The following is a 22,610-nucleotide window of genomic DNA, read 5'->3' as shown; positions in this document are numbered from 1 at the left end:
ACTTCAATTACACTTTAAGTCTTGTCATATTGGCCCCCTCCTCATCTTTGTACTCAATATATCCTCCTGAATTGTTTTATATAGTAGTGCTTACTGCAGACTCTACACACACACAAAGCTGCCTTACCCTTGATACACACCTGTGTTTGGTAATCCATTCAGGGAGTTTGCATGGGGACCTGAACAGAATACCGAACGCATTTGCAAGCAGTGTGCAGTGAAAGCACAAGGACCCCTAGACTATAATGGGGTCTGTGTGCTTGTCGCACGCTGCTCGCACGAATCATGCAGACAGGAAAGTAGATTGTGAAGTACTTTTCTGTCTGCATGTTCCCTGCAGAAATCTCGCGGCAAGCACACAGACCCCATTATAATCTATGGGATCCGTGTGCTTTCACTGCACACCGCTTGAAAATGTGTTCGGTAGTCCGTTCAGGGGGTCCCCATGCAGACTCCCCTGAACGGATTACCGATGCAGATGTGAATGAGGCCTTACAGCTTTTCCCTGCAGTTTTGCCATACTTGCCAACATGGACAGAGGGAAGACCAGCAGAATGGTATATTTTGCACAGAGTAAACATGTTTGAGTTGTGTAATGCCACCTTTTGGAGCAGGTCGGGCCCTTTATGTAATTTAGGCACACAACATAGCAACCACATACCTTTTTTAAATTTTATGGTGTACAAGGCATAAAAAGTCACATTTTTTTGAGCAAAAATGTGACTTTTTAAAATCTATGCCATCTTCACCCATTTCCCAATAAGGTGTACATTTCCTACAGGTGCACAGCTGGGTGGAGGATGTGCCAACATTATGGGTAGGAGTACACATTGTCATATATGAGACGCACCCTCCATCTACTCCAGGTCTATGAAGACTGACAGGAGTAACTTCATAAATCTGTCCAATGGGCTTTGATTTTTGCCATACTGTTAATTTTTTTTTTGCGGTCCCTAACGTCTTCTGATAGTCTTGAAATGATTATATATTTATTATACAATGGCTTATGACTAGAGATGAGCGAATACCATTTGATCGAGTAGATATTCGATTGAATCGATTCCAATCGAATAATTTGCGGTAAACGCAGTAAAAATTTGTTTGCCCTCCCACCTTCCCTGGCGCATTTTTTGCACCAATAACTGTGCAGGGAAAGTGGCACAGGAAGCACGAAAATGTAGGTATAAAAAAAAAAAAAAAAATAGGAAAAAGTCATTGGCTGGCTAAATTAGGTGACCTCGGATTTATAAGAATAGTGGCAGCCTTATTCGTTTCAGATGCGGTTTGGAGTTAGTTAGTGTGAGACATTGTGTTGAGGGTGAGAAAGATTGTAACTTCTGCTAGGCAAGAAAACAGTAATCATCAGCTCTTTTCAGAGCTACACTGCAGAAACAGTGTACACATACACTGAACCTGCCAATGATGCGTCAGGGTAGCATCAAGGGACGGGGGCGGGCACGTAGGCGTGGAAATCCAGCTGGGGTTCCAGTCCACAGTCCAGGTACTGGAGAGGGGCAGCCAGCAGTGCCCCTCGTCAGTAGCACAAGGGGCCGAGGACGAGGAAATCCAGCTGGGGATCCAGGCCGCAGTATCTCGACTCCAATTATATGCTGGAGAGGGGCAGCCAGCAGTGCCACAACATCAAGTGGGGTGCAGGGTGTAGTGCTGACAAGGCCCGAGCACCAGGAACCTATACTAGGGTGGATAGCAGACCAGTAACCAGCATGTCCCATCCACAGTACTGACAAGACACAGTTCCATGTGTCTGTGCCAGCACACAAGTTCCTTGTCCCTTTTCTCCTCCTCCTCCAACACCACCACCTTCACCGTAAATAAATAGTTAAAAACCCCATTAATTTTTTAGGGCTCCCCAAGGGCCTGAAATCTATTTTTTTAGGGGTCACCCCAAGGGCCAAAAACTAAAACTCTGCTGTTTAAAGGCTCAGTTCACCCAAAGGGCCAAAAACTCTGCTGGTAAGAGGCTGAAGTCACCTGAAGGGCCTCAATCTCTGCTGGTAGCTCAGCTTAAGGGTCTCTAACTTAATTTGGAAGGGCTCACGTAAAGGGCCAGAAAAGTAATTTTTGGAGGTCTCACCACATCACACACACACATACACAATGACAGTTCAGGGTGGGGGATGTTGGATTTCCCGTTGCCTATGCCATCTGTGGTTGTCATGGGCAACATGTTTTAAAGGGGTGCATGCTAATGTTTCTTTAGCTTTAAATTTGTGTTTCTGTCCATACTATTGTGGAGGAAAGAAGGTTTCCAGGTATTTTTCCACTTTCATAGAGGTTCTATTGAGTGTGGAAAGTGTGTAGTTGATGGGCTGTGATGGTGGGGTAAAACTGTGACTTGTGCTTGTTAGATGCCTCCAGACATGCTTCCCCTGCTGTCCCAGTTGCATTGCAGAGGTGTTGGCATCATTTCCTGGGGTGTCATTGTGGACTTGGTGACTCTCCTTAGTCGAATAGTGGCTTCCCCTGAAGCAAGCATTTTTTCCCCATAGACTATAATGGGATTCGATATTCGGTCGAATATCGAGGGGCTACTCAAAACGAATATAGAATATTTCACTACTCGCTCATCTCTACTTATGACCAAAAGCAATGATTACCTACTATGAACAGGAGTTCTGATAAAAAAAAAATATATATATATATATATATATATATATATATATATATACTGTATATATATATATATATATATATATATATATATATATATATATATATATATACAGTATATATATATGTATGTAGCAAGAAAAACAGAATAAATACCAGCGGGAATTCAAACAGAAACCTTTGTGACACTGCCACCATAGCACTGCGCCAATGAAGCCTATCCAGAAATTCATGACTACTAGGCTGTAAACCTTGCATGAACCCCTGTCTGTCATAGCTGTCTCAACAATCCAAAGAAAACATTCTACCTCAAGGCTAGAATAAAGCAAAGTATGGAAAATGTTCTAATCTAATAATAACATGTGGCAATCTCAAAGCACATTAATACGTCTATACTATAATTCAGCAGATGGTTCTTATTGTATCTGTAACTTTTCAGATGCGCCCAAAGATCTTACTAATTCTGTCATGCATATTAATATTTAAGCAGATAACATGTTATGCTCTAGTAAAATGTACTCATCACCAAGCTTCACGGCCTACAAATATGTTGTATATGCTCACGGAGGGTCAAAAACAAAACAATGTTTGGGTGCATTCAGACTACGTAACGCCGGGCGTGTATGAGAGCCGTACACGCCGGCATTACGGCAGACTGCCGAACACTTCCCATTCACTTCAATGGGAGCGCTCGTAAACGCCGCTGTTACGAGCGCTCCCATTGAAGTGAATGGGAAGTGTTCGGCAGTCTGCCGTAATGCCGGCGTGTACGGCTCTCATACACGCCCGGCGTTACGTAGTCTGAATGCACCCTTTCTGTGCCGTGAGTGGAGGAGGGCATGGGGTCCTACCTGCTATGTGTGGGCTGAAGGCATGACAGGGTCCTGGGTATTGGGAGTGGGGCAGGAGCATGGCAGAGTTCTGTGTGTTGTGATATCTGATCACAGAACTCCACAAAAGCTATTGAACGAATTGATAATATTAAGTGTCAAGTTAAACTTTGCTGCACCTGTACATGCTGTGCTATTAGGCATATTACCATATAATAGCTTTATTTGTATGTTCACATATAAGTAACATGCCTGATTATACCATTATATACTATATGCATAAGATACCTGATATCAATGTAATGTATTTTGACAAGTTGTACTTTTATATTTGTGTAATATACTTGGTGACCTCTATACAGTTATAGGTGTAATATATTCGGCTGTGTCTCTATATATTTGTGTATATATATATATATATATATATATATATATATATATATATATATATAGTATATTAATGTACTGTATAAAACACTGTGAATGTGAGTGGTAATATATCTGCCATATTCTTAGGCTATGCTTACAATGTCATTATTAATGTCCCTTATTTTCATCTATCATAGGGTGACTGCAACAGACATTAACTGTAGCAGAGTAATGGACACTGATGGAGCACCCTCTGTCTGTATCCGTTCCTATTGACTCTAATGTAAAAAAAAAATGATGGACACTTTCTTCCATAATGTTTGTTTACTATTGTAATGGGAGAAAAAGTGAAGCATGACTTTTCTTCTGTCAGAAAAGTAAAAAACTGTGATAGAAGAAAGCTTCCATTATGTTTTGTTTTTTTACATGGAAATGAATTCAGGCAGACACTCAATGGAGGGGAATTCATCTACATCTATCAATTAATGTCCATTGTTTTCATTCTGTGATGTGTGAACCTACCATTAATGTTTTTTAACCACTTCGGACCACTTATCGGGTTTGTACATCCGGTAGGTGGCTGCCTTGTTCTGCAAGGACTTACTGGTACATCCAAGCAGAAGTCAGCAGCTACACGAAATCGTGCAGCTGCTGAAACAGGAAGCTGGCTGTAACTTCAGGCGGAGCTGTCAGGACTGCCACTACCCACAGTAGCATCTATTGCACTGTACTGTGAGAGGGGGCATTCCTTACTGCCCAGCGATGATGCTGAGCGGTGAGGAACGCCCCCCCCCCCAAGTACTAGTTTATGGACGAGTACTATCAGGAGTAGGGTGGTGTTCATCACTGTTCAGCATCATCACTGGACGGTGAGCAGCGCCCCCTTTCACAGTACAGAGCAATAGATGCTACTGTGAGGAGGGGCAGTCCTGACAGACTGTCAGAAACGCCCTTCTGATAGTGATGAGCTACGGTACCAGCACCGATAGCTCTTCACCGGGGACACAGAATGGGAAAGCCAATAGTGCGCTGAATTCAGCGCACTGTCGGCTTTCTAGCAGTGTATTACACCGCATGAGCCCAAGGACGTGAAAGGTCCTCTTTAAATCTAAATCCTCACACAGTGGGCTGCAACAAAAAAGCACTGTGGGAAAAACTGCAGTGCATTGTGAGTTTATTCGCAGCGCTTTTCACAAAAATCCACAGAAGTTTCCTCTGCAGACTTTCTGTTTTAATTATATGTATAGGGAAACCTTTGGCGTTGCTGTAGGTATAACTGACATGCTGTGATTTCCAAAACCAGTCCCTGTGAGGTGGCTGGGATTCACTAGAATCTGTGCTAGGGACTGTAAAATGCAGTGGTTTACGCCATATAAGGCCCTGGCCTCAAGTATTTATGCAGGTCAAAACAAATCTTGCCAGGGCATTCCTTTCACTGTATAAGCTTTCTTAATCTTATATACCCAGATTCAGTGGATATCCAGGTACACACAACTCTGCTTTGCTCTATAGACATGTAACAGTAGAGCAGAACAAGAGCGGCAGCGGGTGAGGTAGCCCACACAGACTCCGGCACCCCATTTGGGCTCCAGAGGACTAGCTTATACCTTCATAATAAAGCTTTATTCAGCACAGGGAATATTTTGTATGTATTTTCTGTGCATGTGTGTATAGTGTAGAAATCTTAGAAAGCATATTTTTATTGCCATTTGCATTGAAAGGTTAAAGGAAGCACATTTATCTTTTGGGAAGGGGTGGTGTAGATTTTCAGATTGCCTAAGTGGCTGATTTTGGTTATGACAGCACTCCAGATGTTTTATTCATGTGCCTTGCAGGAAATGACTTTGGACAGCTACATACAACCAAGTGTCCTCATAGAACAGAGCTTAGCTCAGGCGGGCTATAGTCATGCACATGAGAATTAGTAAACTCATTCCTTTCCATTGTCACAATAAAAAAAAATGAAGCAATATAATTGGAAAAAATTATTAAGCAAAATGAACCTGAATTATGGGGGAAAAAAAGTGGCAAAAAAATAGACACATTTTTTGTCCAGTCAGCCAACAAATAAGTAGTGAAAAGTTACATTAGACAGTGTAAATACATATCAGATTTTATCAAACCGCATTAGACACTGTGTTAAATCTGGTGCAGTTTATGACTATCAATTCTAAGTCTGGATGCAACTGTAACAACTTCATTTAACGTGAAAAAGACGCATTAGTTGTAACCTTGTGAAACAATCCTCTCTTCACAGTGCTGGCCAGGATCATAAAAGCGCCAGAATCACAGAATGTAACATTTGGTTCAGAAGTGTCTTTGAGGTGTACAGCGTCCGGTATTCCAGTCCCTTCTATCCGGTGGTACGAAAATGGAAAAGCAGTGAGTATCTTTCACCTACTCTCATCTGCAAACTATTTAATACATTTAGATTTATACATAATCATAGCTATGAATAAAGTTATAAATGGAACATGGATGACTCTTTAAAAAAAAAAGTTAAATACCCTTGCCGTATCATTGTTGCTAAGAATGACTTTAATAGGGAAAATACTACTTAGAGGGAGTCTACCATCTCCCCAAGAAAATTCAGCTGTCATCACTGTGGTATAGATAAAAATAAGGTGTTAAAAACATACCTTTGTTATGTAGGTCACTTATGCAAATGAGGCAGTTGGTGCACTGGGGGTGGGTCTTCAACTTCCTGGAGCGATGCTGTTGCCATTCAGATCCCTACCATCTTCTGTGTGCGCCACCTGTGCAGTAACAATTGATCCTCCCTCTGCTATGACATCACCTATATTACCTAATACGAGGAGCAGGGAGCTGAAGTCCTGCCCTGAGTGCACCAAATGCCTCATTTGCATAAGTCTTCAAAGTTATACTTCTACAAATCTACAAAATTGACCTAGTTAACAGAGGTATGCTGTTTACCACTGTAATGTGCTCTGTAACATTGAAATGCAGAACTGTAAATCAATATACTGCAGGTGCTTTTGTTCTACTTACCAAGCCTTGTGTATATTGCATGTCTTCTAGTAGTACTGAGCAATGGAAAGTTTCAAGTCATTGTACTTTATTTACTAGGTTTCACCAGAATCTGTTGAAGAAAGTGTCAAGGATGGCATCATTTTCTCCAAGTTGCACATTGTAGCGACCAGACCAGGCTTATTTACTTGCATGGCAGATAATAAACATAGTGGGAGTTTTGGCACCGCAAAAGCTGCGGCAACAATTAGCATTTCAGGTTTGTCTATGAATAATTGTTTATTGTATACTATAGCTAGCCTGGAGGAAAATGGATAGATCAGTCTCTTAAAAACTCAATACCCAACACCCAGTCAGGGCATGTATTCTGGATGATGGTTGTCAGTGGGTGCGCCAAGAGCAGTGAAATGAACCCCAGAGATGGAAGCCTAGTTACAGCCCTACCCAATGTATCACTTATTTTCACTTTGGCCCTATATTAGTAAGCTAAATAAATAAACTTTGTCATATTCATAGGACACCAGGAGGATGACATACCTTTACCTCTCTTTGGATCCATTTCTATCTTTGGTTTAGAAAAAACTACACCAAATATTTCGTAAAAAACTAAATGTGTGATTCTAACTTATTGTAACTTTCTGGTGTCCTATGCGTATTATAAAGTGAGAAGTGAGGGAGGTGGACATTAGGATTAAAGGATTTTCCACCCAAATCAAGTTTTATATATATATATATATATATATATATATATATATATATATATATAGCACCACACTATACTTATCTCATGAACACACTGTTGCTCTTTTCTCTTTACTGCCTGGTTACCCATCACTCAGCGCTTTCAGTAATAACATCTCAACACAGGGCCATGCCACTCCTGCAGCCAATGACCGACTGTAGGGGATCACCATTATGTATTTGGCTACAGCAATATCATGCCAGTGTTGAGTGAATCAGGAAAAACTTGGCGGGTAGGGATCGGGTAGTGTCGGGAATAGAGTGGTGGGGGATCCATGAAATAATGACTTTTATTATACGCATACAGCATGAGGAAGCTTTTTAATCAAAATTTAGTTGGGGTATAAAACCTTTTTAGGCTAAGGCCCCACATCACAGAAATGCAGCAATCGTGGCTTGTTGAAATATAAAATACAGGATGAATTGAACTCCAGGATGAACTGATGTTCATTCGCAGGAAGGGTATTATGCAAACACATAAATATTTGAAAAGTTTTTGCTAATGTGTCCACTAGATGGGGTCATATTATTATATCATGGTTTCTCTTTGTGGTTCATAGTTGGCTTATTGCCGAGACAAATTGATATCATTTTATCTGTAACTAAGTGTTAGTATATATTATTATTGCTTTATATTATTTAAATATTTTTCTAACTTGTGCAGCTTTTTCCATAGATAAATATAGTATTTACAGCTACAGAAACATATCCTGTTCTCCAAGTCACTAGGTTCACTGTACAGATGGTTTATTTGCAGCACAATAGGCACTCTATTTGACTTCTTTTACACTGCAATATTTCAGTTTGGGCTACTGTATTATATAAAGCAGACATCTTATGTGTTGGTTTTACCAAATCTGAATTTTTACCATTGTCATCCAATGTTTAGAAGGTGCAGTAGGCTGTTCAGTCTGTACCAAGGGATAAGGAAAAAATGAAAGTCAGTAGTGTTCTAACCATTCATTCATGTGTTCTTAAAGTCGTCTTTTCTTTGTCTCCCAATGTAATTCATCTGCAAATGGATGACTTCCTGAAGAATGGAGGTAGGACAACTTTTTTTTGTACATTCATTAAAGCCAAAATGTATAATATGACACAGAAAGTTAGTCCCTTGGAAATGATTATTATTTTTCCATATTTTGAATGCAATGTTCCAGAAAAAATCATATATGTTTAATTTTGTACTACATATTACATAGCACAGAGCAGAAATTTTAGGGCTAGTTCACACGGGGGCAAGGAGGCGGATTTTGACAGTGGATTTCGCCTCAAAATCCGACTCCATACAAAGGTGGTCTATGGAGACCACTAGCGAGCTGCCCTTTCTTCAGGCAGCAGCAACCTCCGGAATCAGCCAATTCATTTGAGCCGACTCCGGAGGGGGAAGCTGCGACCGCGACGGTCATGGTGCCAAAATCTCCCCACAAACTCCCGGTGCCAAAATCCGCCCCACCTGCCCCCCGTGTGAACTAGCCCTTAGAAAACTTCAGTTTAATTCAGTTTATTAATTACTGTTTATAAATGGCTGGAATGATCCACTATTACAGAATTGGGAGGAGGGATGGCCCTTTCCTTAGGCTTGGTTCACATCTATGTTCGGTATTCCACTCAGGGAGTCCGCGTGGATCCCCCCACGAACAGAATGCCGACTGCATTAAAAGCAGTGACTAATGAAAGCACACGGACCCCATAGACTATAATGGGGTCCGTGTTTTCCACGCGGTGTCCGCATGAGTCATGCGGAGAGAAAAGTACTTCAAGAATTAATTTCCTCTCTACATGATTCGTGCGGACAACGCATGGAAAACACATGGACCCCATTATACTCTATGGGGTCCGTGTGCTTTCATTGCTCACCACTTTTAATGCATTTGGTATTGTTTGGGGCGTCCCTAAGTGGACTTCTCAAATGGAATACTGAATGCAGATGTGAACCAGGCCTTAACTTGACTCTATGAGCTATACCACAGAGCCACTAGCAAAAATCAGTTCTTGATCTGGCAGACTGGTCCTGTCCATCTATCAGCACTTTGTGCTATAACAAAAAAAAATTAAAATAACATAAAAATAATGCCCTTTGTGTCACCAAAAAAAGACACAAAAATTATTTTAATAACCTGATTAAAAAATTTTGTAGCCATCAGAACTGCATAGAATAATGAACCAGTGTCCAGTCCTGAAGCAGGGAAAACAACTCAGTACTGAAGTGACTAAAGAAAAATACATGATAACATATCATGCTGCAGCAGTTTAAGAAATTGCAAAAGCTTGTGTTAACTCTGTATGTTAATTATAAGAAATCATAAAAAAGTGCTGTGGAGACATCCAGGTTTGGCAATAGGGGCGGCAGATTAAGAATGTCCAGTTTTACATATAGTTAGGCTCTGTCATCCTGTACATTAATAAATTGCTATTTATTGCCATGAATGTAACAACCTTTCATTAACTCTGTTCTTAGGCTTTATAAAGGTGATGTAGGCTATTGCAGCACCTACAGAGGGGACATGTGTAATGCGGTGCTCACAAAAGATTCCTTAGTTTTCTTCAATGCATCTAATGCTGAACCAGAAGAAAGTCAGGAGATGCTTGCTCAAATAGCTTGGACTGAACTGAAAACTGTGGGCCCATTCTGTCGACCTGCAGCGGAAGCTTTACTTTGCAACTACTATTTCCAGGAGTGTAACCCAACTGGAGATGGTCCAGCTCCTAAACCTTTATGCAGGTACTACATAATAATCAACAGATTTAAGAACAATAATATACTATTCATATTGACCACCACTCTAAAAGACCATTTTCCAATGTATTTTTTTAAGTTTATATCTTAAAAATGTTTCCAGAGTATATATTTAAGATTGAGAAGTTTAGCTTTTCCTGACATGTTTAAAATTGGCAAATTGCCATTTTGAACTAAAGGGGTTTTCCCATTTCAGTGTCTCAGTAGAGCAGATCAGATTATATGCAAATGCTGTACACAATGGACTCAGGGTTACCTGTGTGTTTACATAGAGAGATAAGAGACCTGGTTTTATCAGCAATATCCAATTAGCTGAGATAAAGCTGTAGACAAGAGCAGTTTAATGTAGTATCCTATTAATATTAGTGAAAGTTTGTGAGTTTGTGTGTTTGGATGTTTGGATGTTCGGATGTTTGTTCCTCAATCACACAAAACCCGCTCCACCGATTTGGCTGAAAGTTTCCACAAACATAGTTACTACACAGGATTGCGCAATAGGCTACTTTTCGTCACAATAGCACACATACGTTTGTGCCAGGACCCCCACAAAACCCAAACTCAAATCACCATCTTTGCAATCTCACACACTTTGGACCATAGCAAGCCACAAAATTCATATTGCCCTCTACAGCCTCGCCCCTAACCCCACACAATCACATATACATATACTTTACCACTTTGCCCCTCACCTTAACGATACTCCAGGAGGCTCTCTTTAACTGCTCTGGAGCAGCCATGTTTGCCGACCCCCACCGCTCTGACAATCCGCGACACCGCCCACCCATGTAAATACCCCTAGGCAGTCTAATAAATGTAAAAACAAAAACAAAAAAAAGGAAAAAAAAAATACAAAATAAAAAGTATTACAAATTCAAATCACCCCCCTTTCCTTAGAACACATATAAAAGTAGTTAAATACTGTGAAACACATACATGTTAGGTATCCCTACGTCCAAAATCGCCCGCTCTACAAAGCTATACAAATATTTTGCCTGGACGCTTAACGCTGTAGCGGCAAACATACTGAAAAGTCCAAAAACGCAGTTTTTTCACTATTTTCATTATCATACAAATATCAATCAAAAGTGATCAAACCAATAGCATTTCCCGAAAATGCAACAGCTAAAAACTACACATGCCCCCCCCCCAAAAAAAAAGACACCCCCCGACACAGACGTATAAAAAAGTGACTGCTGTCAGAATATGGCAACTTTTAAAAATAAAAAAAATGTCAACACACTACTGGCAGAAAATAATAAATCATACAATGTCGTATATCAAGGTATATTAACTTCAAATACTTCTGTCCCAAAGACACTATGTACAGTTTCTCACAACACTGTATAGCAGCTGAAATACAAATTAACTTCAACACAAAAGTCTCATGTATTCTCTGAATTACAGCAAAAACAAGATACAAAGTTACATTTCATATCCCATACCTGTTACACAGTACGAAAACCTTACCCACGCCTGTATATACCCACTTCTACAATCACCGCAGACGAAGTCGTGGGTACCAGCTAGTATGAACATAAATTCATAACAGTCATAAAGCCATGTCATTTACTGGGATAAAAAGTAGCATGTGTTAATCGAGGTTACAAACTATCTATGTGCTAAATTTCATCCAAATCCGTCCAGTCATGTTTGCATGATTGAGTAACAAACATCCAAACATCTAAACTTTCATATTTATAATATTATATTATTAGTAGGATTCATTATACATTACAAAACAGGTAACTTTTGTGCAGTTGATAACTGTCAAGATTTCTAATGGACTAGATGTAATCTAGTTTACAAATTCTAATGGAATAAATGTAGTTGACAACTAATAACCCCTATTTGTGTATCACGTGGACAATGGTATGACCCATGTATCTTCACTCTAGTTTTGGGTCACATTTGAAGCTCTTACAATAAAAATCCTCCTTAATGACTGCTAGGAGAAGAAAATCCTGAATAGCTGGAACAGAGACTTGAGTAATCAGCATTGATCCCTCATGTCAGCACTATTTTGTATTTCCAGAGTTTCCAGGACTCCTTCAGCAAAGGTCTAGACCTATAGAGACAATGATGAGGCTCTAAGGATGAGAGTCTATCAAATGTTGGCTGTAATCTCTAGCTCACAAGTAAATGCTTAATGCTAGATGTGTCCTTCTGCTACGGACTTAAAATGTGGTTTGTTAGGATTCAGCTTTCCTTAGCTAGACATAAAACTTGCATGAAATGTTCGAACTGATATAGCTGCCGTTAAAACATTCCAACTATAAAGTGGCAGTGAACCATTTCTCAAGGTCCCTCAGAGACTCATCCCTTTTCATCAGTTCTGGAACTTCTCTTTATGGCATTAAAGAAGCTATTTGAAATATCACGAGTAGCCAAAACAAGACGCCTTAGATTAATGTGATGGTGAGTGCATTTATATTTTAATGTTGACAGCTGCTGTTTGACCTTCACGAAATGAGGTGTTGATGTCAGTCAATTGGGCAGTGGGCTGAGTTCCACGGCTGCACAAGATGGTAAATCAGACCAAAGTGAACCAGCATATTCCATACAACTTAAACAAGTTTTCACAATGTAATGAGATTTGTTTTATTACTACATCTGTATGTATAAAACACTATGCACATCAGTACCTGTCCCCAATACCTGGCTTACGTGGACCTATGTTTTTGGAGCAATTTTGGAACATACAAAACTGTGGTCTTCTATAGCGTTCTGGTTCTTATAAACAGTTTGGCATTTTGCAGACCTTAAAAGTCCATAATATGTATCTATAGAGTCATATTACTTAGTGCAGTGGTTCTTAACCAGGGTTTGATCGAACCCTAGGCCCTATGCACGGTTCATTTTGTGTACCAGTAAAAAAACATATACCTATGTCTTGAATTTGGAAAAAAAATCATATTTGATTTATCACTAAAGAAGGGTTCGATGAATGTGCATATGAAACTGGTGGGTTCGGTACCTCAAACAAGGTTAAGAACCGCTGACTTAGAGTCACTCAAAGTGTACATGGTCCATACAACTGTATTTGTTGTGTGAACAGGCCCTTACAGAACAAATTATAGATTTGAAAATTGTGTTCGATCTATGATGGGACCTTTTATTGTATAAGACCTTTTATAGGTCATGTCCTTAACTTTAGAATAGAAAGACTTTGGAGTATTGAAAATTGAATTTTTAACACTAATAGTTGATACTTTTACTATTTGTGTATGAATTTCAATTATGTAATATATATAAATTGTCTAATGAATTTATTGTTAGCTGGAATATTATGATACACTTTTAACCACTTGCCAAGTAATAAAATGTGTGTTTTCTACTCTCGAAGTGCAGGTGGATTTAATAGGGTGACTTTAAAAGCAGTTCCTCAGGAATTGTAAAACTTCTTTTTACAGAATAACCTACCCTGTGTAGATAAATCTTGGCATCAGAGTCTCCTTGGCAAAAACCGCAAATTTTAACAGAGGAAGTGAAAGCAGCACAGATAATACTCCATCACAAAATTCATATAGCAAGCAGTGACAGAATCAATATTTTTGTCAGTACATATTTCTAAGTAGAATTCATGATGATTATTCTTGACCTCTGGGGCATGTAACATTGTTGATATTGTGAGCATTCGGTCACGTATCTTAAAGGTTGGATCTCACCTGCAGTCTGAATATAATGCTGCTTACCGCGGAAGTTGGCACAGTACAGCGGGTACATTACTAAGATCAACAAATCTTTATGTAACAGTTTATTCTTGTTGTCAGGATGATGATCCAGGTTTGCTGCTGTCACTCTTGTCAGGTCTTCCAAAGTGTGATAAATGGGACTCTTGGGTGTGAATAATGTATGAGTTCAGTTTGTTCTGAGCAAGATTAACAGGTTGCAGTTGCTTCCTAAACTTTATTACGCAGGCAAGGAAAGACTTTTCTTTGAAATGATGAGAATGTTGTACATTTATCCTTGTGCTCCTTCTGAACATTTGTCCTAAGTGAGAGTCTTTATGGATTAGTGGTCCCTAAAGTTGCTTTCACACAACCAAGTTTCATCCATGACCATGTGTAAACTGTATTTACTAGAGATGAGTGAGTAGTATTTGATCAAGTAGGTATTCGATCGAATACTACGGTATTCGAAATACTCATACTCTGTCGAATACCACGCGGTAAACGCAGTAAAAATCAATTCCCCTCTCACCTTCCTTGGTGCTTTATTTTACACCAATAACTATGCAGGGGAGGTAGGACAGGAAGTAGGACAATGTAGGCATTAAAAAAAACGTATAGTAGAGATAAGTGAGTAGTGAAATATTAGAACATTTGAAATTCGATTCCAGTAGACCTCAATATTCAACTATTCGATCGAATACCTACTCGATTGAATACTACTCGCTCATCTCTAGTATTAACTGAACACTAGTTACTAGAGATGAGCAAACACTAAAATGTTCGGGGTTCGAAATCCAATTCGAACAGCCGCACACTGTTCGACTGTTCGAACGGGTTTCGAACTCCATTATAGTCTATGGGGGGAAATGCTCGTTTCAGGGGTACGCAACATTCGATCAAATTCTACTTACGAAGTCCATGAGTGAGGGTCGGGCTGGATTCTTCTCCCTGCGCCGCGTCCCTGCTTCCTCTTCCGGCTCTGAATTCACTCTGCTAGGCATCGGGCCTTGGCAGAGCCGACTGCGCATGCCCGCACTACAAGCGGACATGCAAAGTCGGCTCTTCCCAGGCCCGATGTCTGGCAGAGTCAATTCAGAGCCGGAAGAGGATGCGGGACGCTGCGCAGGGAGAAGACTTCTAAAGGTAAGAGAAGAACCAGCGTTGATTGGCAATGTATAGCATTCTGCTAATCAACGCTGGTTCTGCATCGAATCTTAGCTTCGAACAGCTAGTAGTACTCGATTGAGTACGAGTATTTCGAATACCGTAGTATTTGATCGAACACCTACTCGATCGAGTACTACTCGCTCATCTCTACTAGTTACCTATGATTTTATAAGTCCATGCCATACTGAAATCACTATTGAACAGTTCACTGAAGGCAGGGACTTCTAGCATCCTAGATAACTAAATAAATGCAGCTCACAAACGGACCGAGTTTCCTTGATAACAGTCAGTCGTGTGAAAGCTCTTTTCAGTTACATTCAGTTTTGGAATGCGATTGGGAATCACATCCATATCAGGCTTAGATCTTCTCTACCCCCTGTTGAAAACTAGCCTCTTCTTCTAAGTGATATTTGTCATTGACAAGCCAAAAAAGCAGATGCGTAGTTAGAAGTTGGTTTCTTATTAAATCAATGCACTACAATAAGATAAAATAGGATAATCCTTTAATAGTCCCACCATGGGGAAATTCAGTATGTTACAGCAGCATAGATAATAGTAATATATTACAAAAAAGAACATCTACAAGCTCAGAATATGAAATAGAAAAGATACTAGGAGTCATAACAACTTAAAAAGCAAAGAAAGACTTCGGGATCATTTAGTTCTCTGTGCAGAGTGATCTTCGCTTAGTCTGATGTTGATTATACAGCCTTACCGTGGTTGGAAGGAATGTCCTCCAATAGCACTCCTTCTCACACTTGGGGTGAAGCAGTCGGTCACTGACAGTACTATGTAGAAAAAGTTGTAATTCAGCTCACCATATATTCTTAAAATATCCCAATTCCAGAGAGCATGGTGTTGAGTGGACTCCTCCCAGACAATGCTTGTAATCCAGATAAAGGTACACCAGCTACATCCAGAATGGAAATCAGAAGTATCGCAGCAGATATGTAAAATTTAACTTTTATTCTTCATTTTCCAATAAAAAAGTTACATCGTAACTATGGTGGTACATCAACAATAAAGCGACGCGTTTCGAGACATGTTGTCTCTTCCTCTCAGTACTGCCCAGTCTCATACATGGGATGGGAGTTATTCTCCAGCATGAAGTTCAGCTCAGACAGTGGAGCTCTCCAGGACAGAGCTGGCCATTCTAATCAGCCTGTCAAGTCAAGCCGGTCAATATTGTGACATGCTAAGAAGACCATTAACAGGATGCAATTTTCAGAATAAACATGGGTAGCTAAGAATGTTAATTTCATGACACACATATCTGGATATATCCCTCAAAAGGAATGGGAACGGAGGAAACATCTGTAGGAATACAGCTAGAATGCCACAAATAATGTCCAGATTTAAAAAAAAAAAAAAAAAAAAAAAAAAAATGAAGGGCCCATCCTGTGGCTTCTTCAAACCGTATTGTTAGTCATGATTCAAATTACACTTCCAAAAATGAGCTACATTTTAAGAGTTTCTTTATACAGAAATGAAATCAATATAATAATTCATGGTAAGATAATTTGAAAAGCTGTATAGCCCGAATAATCTCTTAGCCAGCTTTGAAGTTTAACAGATTACAGTAAAAACATCTGCCAATCAATTGACCATATTCATAATCTGGAGTTAAACAAAAGGTGATACATCTGTCATGAGTTATAATAAATATGTCAGGTTGGGGGAACCCTGCCCCAGCCTGCCCTGCTTTGCCTTGCACCAAAGATGCACAACATTATTATGGGGTGGGTTGATAAATTTGATCTAATTTTCTACTAAAAAGAACTGAAACAGATTAAAGAGGTTTTGCAATCTTCCTGTTTCAGCAGCTTCGCCACTTCCTGTATTCTTCATCAAACATTCAATGCTGCCTCCCCAACTTGCTAAACAGGACACTATGAAATATCACAATATAGACTTTGCTTTTACCATGAGAGATTATTTATGATGATTGCTATAAATCTAATATAAATGTAGATCAAATAAAAGGCAAAGTAAATGTATGTTACATTACACAGGTTTGAAGAGAAAAACAAACGTAGGGTTCGTTCACATCTGCGCCCGGTCTCCATTCATACAGGTTTCCGTTTCCTGCACAAAACAGAGCAGGAGACGGAAAGCTGCAGGACTCTTTCAAACCCATTCATTTGAGCGTTTTATGCTCTCTGCCGCAGTACTCTGTGTCTGTTTTTTAAAAAAAACGGTTTCATGCAGAAGACGGAAACCTGAAAACGGAGTCCGGGTGGTAGTGTGAACCCAGCGTTACATGCTGCAGTAGAGAAAACAGACTCAGTGTTATCTTTGACTTCACATAGGGAGATAACAGACAGGGCTTTATAAGCAAACTGCAATTTGCTGAACTGATTGTAGAACTATAGATAATAGTGATAGAACTCAGCCCCACTCTCCCCCCAGAGAGCAGTGACTGATGTCATTTGTCCTATATTATCAGACAGGTCTTCCATGGAAATGATGAGTAAACAGTGGGGATATACTTTCACATAGTGGGCAAACTATGCCATGTATTTAGGAGAAATCTTTATCTTACATAAGCAAGCAATATAGATAGGATTCTTGAGATGGGAATACCCCTTTAATAAAGTATATTTGAAAAATGTTCCTGATACGCCTATCTGCAGAATAAAACAATTAATAATACATATAATAATTATTACAGTATTATTATATTAATAATACAATTAATATACACTTCCACAACCATGAGAAGGTGTCTCTCGTGTACCCCTGTATGAATAGTGCTCTGGTCTGTATCTGCACAAGAGTGTTGGAGACAGCTGAGTACTTTGTTCAGCTATCTCTGAAAGTCCCATAGAGAATGAATAGAGTGCCATCAGGTATACTCAGGCTTGCAGCATCATTTAGATTGTGTATCCTGAACACTCAGCAAGTCAACTCTTCATTCAGTATTTAAAGAGGACCTTTCATTAGATCGGGCACAGGCAGTTCTATATACTGCTGGAAAGCTGACAGTGCGCTGAATTCAGCGCACTGTCGTCTTTCCCGAACTGTGCCCGGTGTAAAGCGCTATTGGTCCCGGGAACGTAGCGCTTTAGTGTCAGAAGGGCGTTTCTGACACTTAGCCAGGGACACCCTTCTGCCCAGCAGCGCCTATCGCGCTGTGCTCTAAGACTGGGGAGGAACGCCCCCTCCCTCTGCTCACACAGCTCGTCCATAGACCAGTATTATCAGGAGCGGGAGGGGGACGTTCCTCCCTGCTCCACAATACAGCGCAATAGGCGCTGCTGGGCAGAAGGGCGTCCCTGGCTAACTGTCAGAAACGCCCTTCTGACACTAAAGCGCTATGGTCCCAGGACCGATAGCGCTTTACACTGGGCACAGATCGGGAAAGCCAATAGTGCGCTGAATTCAGCGCACTGTCAGCTTTCCAGCAGTATATAAAACTGCCTGTGCCCGATCTGATGAAAGGTCCTCTTTAAAGGTGTCTTAGCCACTGTTCATATATCACCATATTGCATATGGACATCATAAAGGGATTATTTCACTTGGGACCACCTTCTACGAGCCAGAACAGGGAACCAATCTATATAGGCAGTACCCATTTGGTGGACGTGGTCTGTCCCCTTTCCACCTCCTTGCACAAAGATAACCTTAAGTGAGTGACTGACATTAAGTTATCACTCTGGACTCAGTACTGGGATTATGTATTTCGAAAAGTAGGAGCCCTACCCATTGGACAAAGTTTTTTTTTTTTTTTCTAAAGGGTCTGGTCCCTGTTTTTCCTGTTGATAGGACTCCCAGAAATCACTTGTCATCATATATAGGCGACCCAACAGCAACTGTTCAATTCTCATGTCAACTGTACCACGAGTAAAATCAAGCAGTACACAGTTCTCATTTCTATGAATTGGCTATAAATGTAATATAATTTTTTTTTCTTTAATTTAAATCTCTATGATGTTTTCTTTCCTGTGAGACTTAACGTTGTATCATTGACTGATAAAAGTATTACACCCTTGAACATGAAACCACACCACACCAACAGAACAGAGGGGACAAAGAATGGTCACCAGTTACACTCCATGGGTCTTGACGTCATTTGGTATTTTCTCAGCATTCCTCATAGACATTGTAAGATTTATGAGTATATAATGAGAAACCGTGTTCATGAAAAGTATAGTAGAAATAGTCCTATATATAACTAAACCATTGAGTTACTGTATCTAACACTCCATTAGTTAAAAAAGAAGATAAGCTTAGAGAATGTTTCACTTCTATCTACGCAATGTATATCAGTAACAAATTGGGAATCGTGAAGGTTACAACTTTTACTTTTGCTATGGACAGCAAATTTTAGCAAATATGTTGAATGTTAAACAGCTTTAAACACTGCCACACAAGCAAACAGTATACTATATGTCATTGAGGTCAAAATTCTGTAAATGGAGAATTTAAACTTGAGTTGAGCAGTGTTAGTCTATTCAGATCACATTTTAGACATCTGTTTTTACATCCGTTTATAGGATGCAAACAGATGGTCATCCGTTTACATAGACAACAATGTTAACAAAAATTATCAGTTTCTGTCCGTTGGTATTCTATGTTTTGGTATCTGTCCCCCCCCCCCCCCCGGCCCCACCCCAAAATGAAAATGGACAGCAGCTGATCCTCTTTTTTTTAAATTGATATCTGCGTAAACAGATGACAATGAGTTTGCATCCTTTTTTTGCATCCTTTAACCCCTTAAGGACATTTTTCGATTTTGCATTTTTGTTCCCCCCCCACATTAAGAGCCATAACTTTTTCATTTTTTCAGTTCACAGAGTTAAATGATGACTTATTGTTTGCGGGACAAATTGTACTTTGTAATGGCACCATTCAATATGCTGTGCAATGTACTGGGAGGCTGGAAAAAATTTCAGAATGAGGTGCAATTGGAGAGAAAATGCATTTGCGCCAATTTCATATGAGTTTAATTTTTACAGCGTTCACTGTTTGGTAAAAATGACATGTTACCTGTGTTCTGCTTGTCAGTACAAACACAACGATACCAAATTTATATTGTATTGAGAGTGTTTTGATACCTTTTAGAAAATTAAAAACTTTGCAAAATAGAAAAAAAAATTAGTGTCGCCATGTTGTGACACCTGTAACTTTTTCATATTTAAATGTATGGAGCTGTGTGCGGTTTCTTTTTATGCGGGACAAGATGTTGTTTTTATTTATATCATTTAGGGAAAGATCTGATGCTTTGATCACTCTTTATTCAATTTTTATAGGAAGCAAAGTGTTGAAAAAAAATTCTATTTAGCTATTCAGGTGTTTTTTGCCGCTACACCGTTCGCCATATGGAATAAATATATTAATAGTTTAATACTTCGGGCATTTTGGAGTGTGAAGATACCTAATGTGTTTGTGTTTACTTTTCTTTATTTACTTTTATATCTGATCTAGGGAAAGGGGGTGATTTGCACATTTGTATTTTTTTTATACTTTAAAAAAAAATTTTTTTCCTCTTTTACATTTATGATCAGACCCCCTAGGGAGTCAGATCGCTCATGCTATTCACTGCAATACTACTGTATTATGCAAAATGACAGCATCTCCATTAGACGCTGTCTCTGGCTGCGTGTAATAGAACTAATGCAATGACAAACCTGGGAGTCTTCAATAGGCTTCCAGCTGTCATGGCAACTGATTGCTGCCCTCTGGTGATGTTTAGAAGGGCGACAATCGGTGAAAAATGGCTGCGTCCATGCCTCCTGTGCAATGTAGACGGAACAGTTCTGTTTGACTGCGGCATCTAAAGAGTTAAACAGATGTAAAAAATGTGATCTGCAGAGAGCCTTATTTGTTGTTTTTTATTTTGGAGTTCTATGTCAGATTTAGGCCCTCTGAGAAGTTACAAAATAGAGTCAAAAGTGATGTACTTTATATTTTGTATAGTAATAATTAGAGATGAGCAAACACTGTTCGGATCAGCTGATCCGAACAGCATGCTCCCATAGAAATGAATGGAAGCACCTGGCACGCAGACTTTGCTGGCGGCCGGCCGCTTAACCCCAAGCAGAGACAAAGCCTGCCCTTATAAAAAAATTTTATCGGAGGTGCAAGCAGTGCTATTCTTCATGTGAAAATGACAAGATCCATCATTAGTCATTATGGCTTCTCAGGCCCTCTTTGTGTCATATCCTCCTTAATATGGCTAAGCCATACTGACTTTGTAAGTCTATTGTAGCATATAGACCATTCTGAGCTACGCAAGTGCAGTTACTTATATATGTACTTCTGATCTTTTTTCTTTTTTTTTTTTTGCTGTTCTATACCCTGTTTCCCCGAAAATTAGACATTCCCCCCCCCCTTCACCTCCTGGACCACCTACAACCGGCAGTCATACCGGCGTTCCACTAAGGAAGCGCCAGCATGACTGCCGATTGTTCCCCGCTCTAGCCGCTGCATAAGACATCCCCTGAAAATAAGACAGGTCATATATTTCAGAAGAGAATTTAATATAAGACACTGTCTTATTTTCAGGGAAACGGTATGTTTTTGTTTCCAAAATTAAGATTCTGTGCAACACTATAATTTGCAGGAAGAAAAAAATTCTATCCTTCTAAAAATTGCTGTAGCTCTTCAAATATTATCATTTGGAATTAGAAGTTTCCTTAGTCGTGTTTGTAATATTTGTGTGATGTCACCTCTTTTTGATATTACGCTTCATCAATAATTTTTCTAGACTTTAGAAATCATATTACACCTAAAAGGTTCTTTTCAACCATAACAGCAACCAAAACATCGTTAGGCTAAAGCCCCATTTTGCGGAAAATCTGCAAATCTGCTATGATTAAGAGACCTGGATGTGAGTCTCGAAACGCGTAGGCTGTTGTTTTATTCTGGATCCATGCTCTAAGGAGCTTTTTCTGTTTTTAACCACTATGAAGTAAAGGTTATATTTTACTTTTCAATTATTGGGCGTGCTGGATTTTTTATCATCGTTTCTTCAATAGTTCACACAGGGCTCCAAGTGAGCACATTCCATTGCGGCTTTCCGCTCCGGATTAGGCCCAAGTGAATGGGCCTAGTCCGGAGGGTGGTGTTTCGAGGTGGACGCCGCAGCTGAATTAGCCGCAGAATCTGCCTTAAAGAGGACTTTTCACCTTATCTGGGCACAGGCAGTGTTATATACTGCCAGAAAGCTGACAGTGCGCTGAATTCAGCGCACTGTCGGCTTTCCCGATCTGTGCCCGGTGTAAAGAGCTTACGGTGCCGGTACCGTAGTGCTCTATGGTCAGAAGGGCGTTTCTGACCATTAGCCAGGAACGTCCTTCTGCCTCGCGGCGCCCATCGCGCTGTGCTGTGGAGCGGGGAGGAACGCCCCCTCCCTCTGCTCACACAGCTTGTCCATAGACGAGCATTATCAGGGAGGGAGGGGGCGTTCCTCCCCGCTCCACAGCACAGCGCGATAGGCGCCGCGAGGCAGAAGGACGTCTCTGGCTAATGGTC

General features: G+C 40.0%; 1 protein-coding gene across 1 annotated transcript in view; it reads left to right on the top strand.

The window, feature by feature from the left end:
- Nucleotides 1-22,610, top strand: part of MUSK (muscle associated receptor tyrosine kinase) — a 127,440-nt gene that overhangs the window by 77,154 nt on the left and 27,676 nt on the right. The window contains exons 6-9 of the mRNA XM_075280346.1: nt 6,088-6,212; nt 6,918-7,077; nt 8,596-8,602; nt 10,018-10,281. Coding sequence (XP_075136447.1) covers nt 6,088-6,212; nt 6,918-7,077; nt 8,596-8,602; nt 10,018-10,281 — 556 coding nt within the window. The remainder of the gene's footprint in view (nt 1-6,087; nt 6,213-6,917; nt 7,078-8,595; nt 8,603-10,017; nt 10,282-22,610) is intronic.

This window comes from Leptodactylus fuscus, chromosome 1, assembly GCF_031893055.1.
Source record: "Leptodactylus fuscus isolate aLepFus1 chromosome 1, aLepFus1.hap2, whole genome shotgun sequence".
NCBI classification, from domain to species: Eukaryota; Metazoa; Chordata; class Amphibia; order Anura; family Leptodactylidae; genus Leptodactylus; species Leptodactylus fuscus.
The sequence above is the reverse complement of the archived record's forward strand: the minus strand, read 5'-3'. Positions and strand labels throughout refer to the sequence as shown.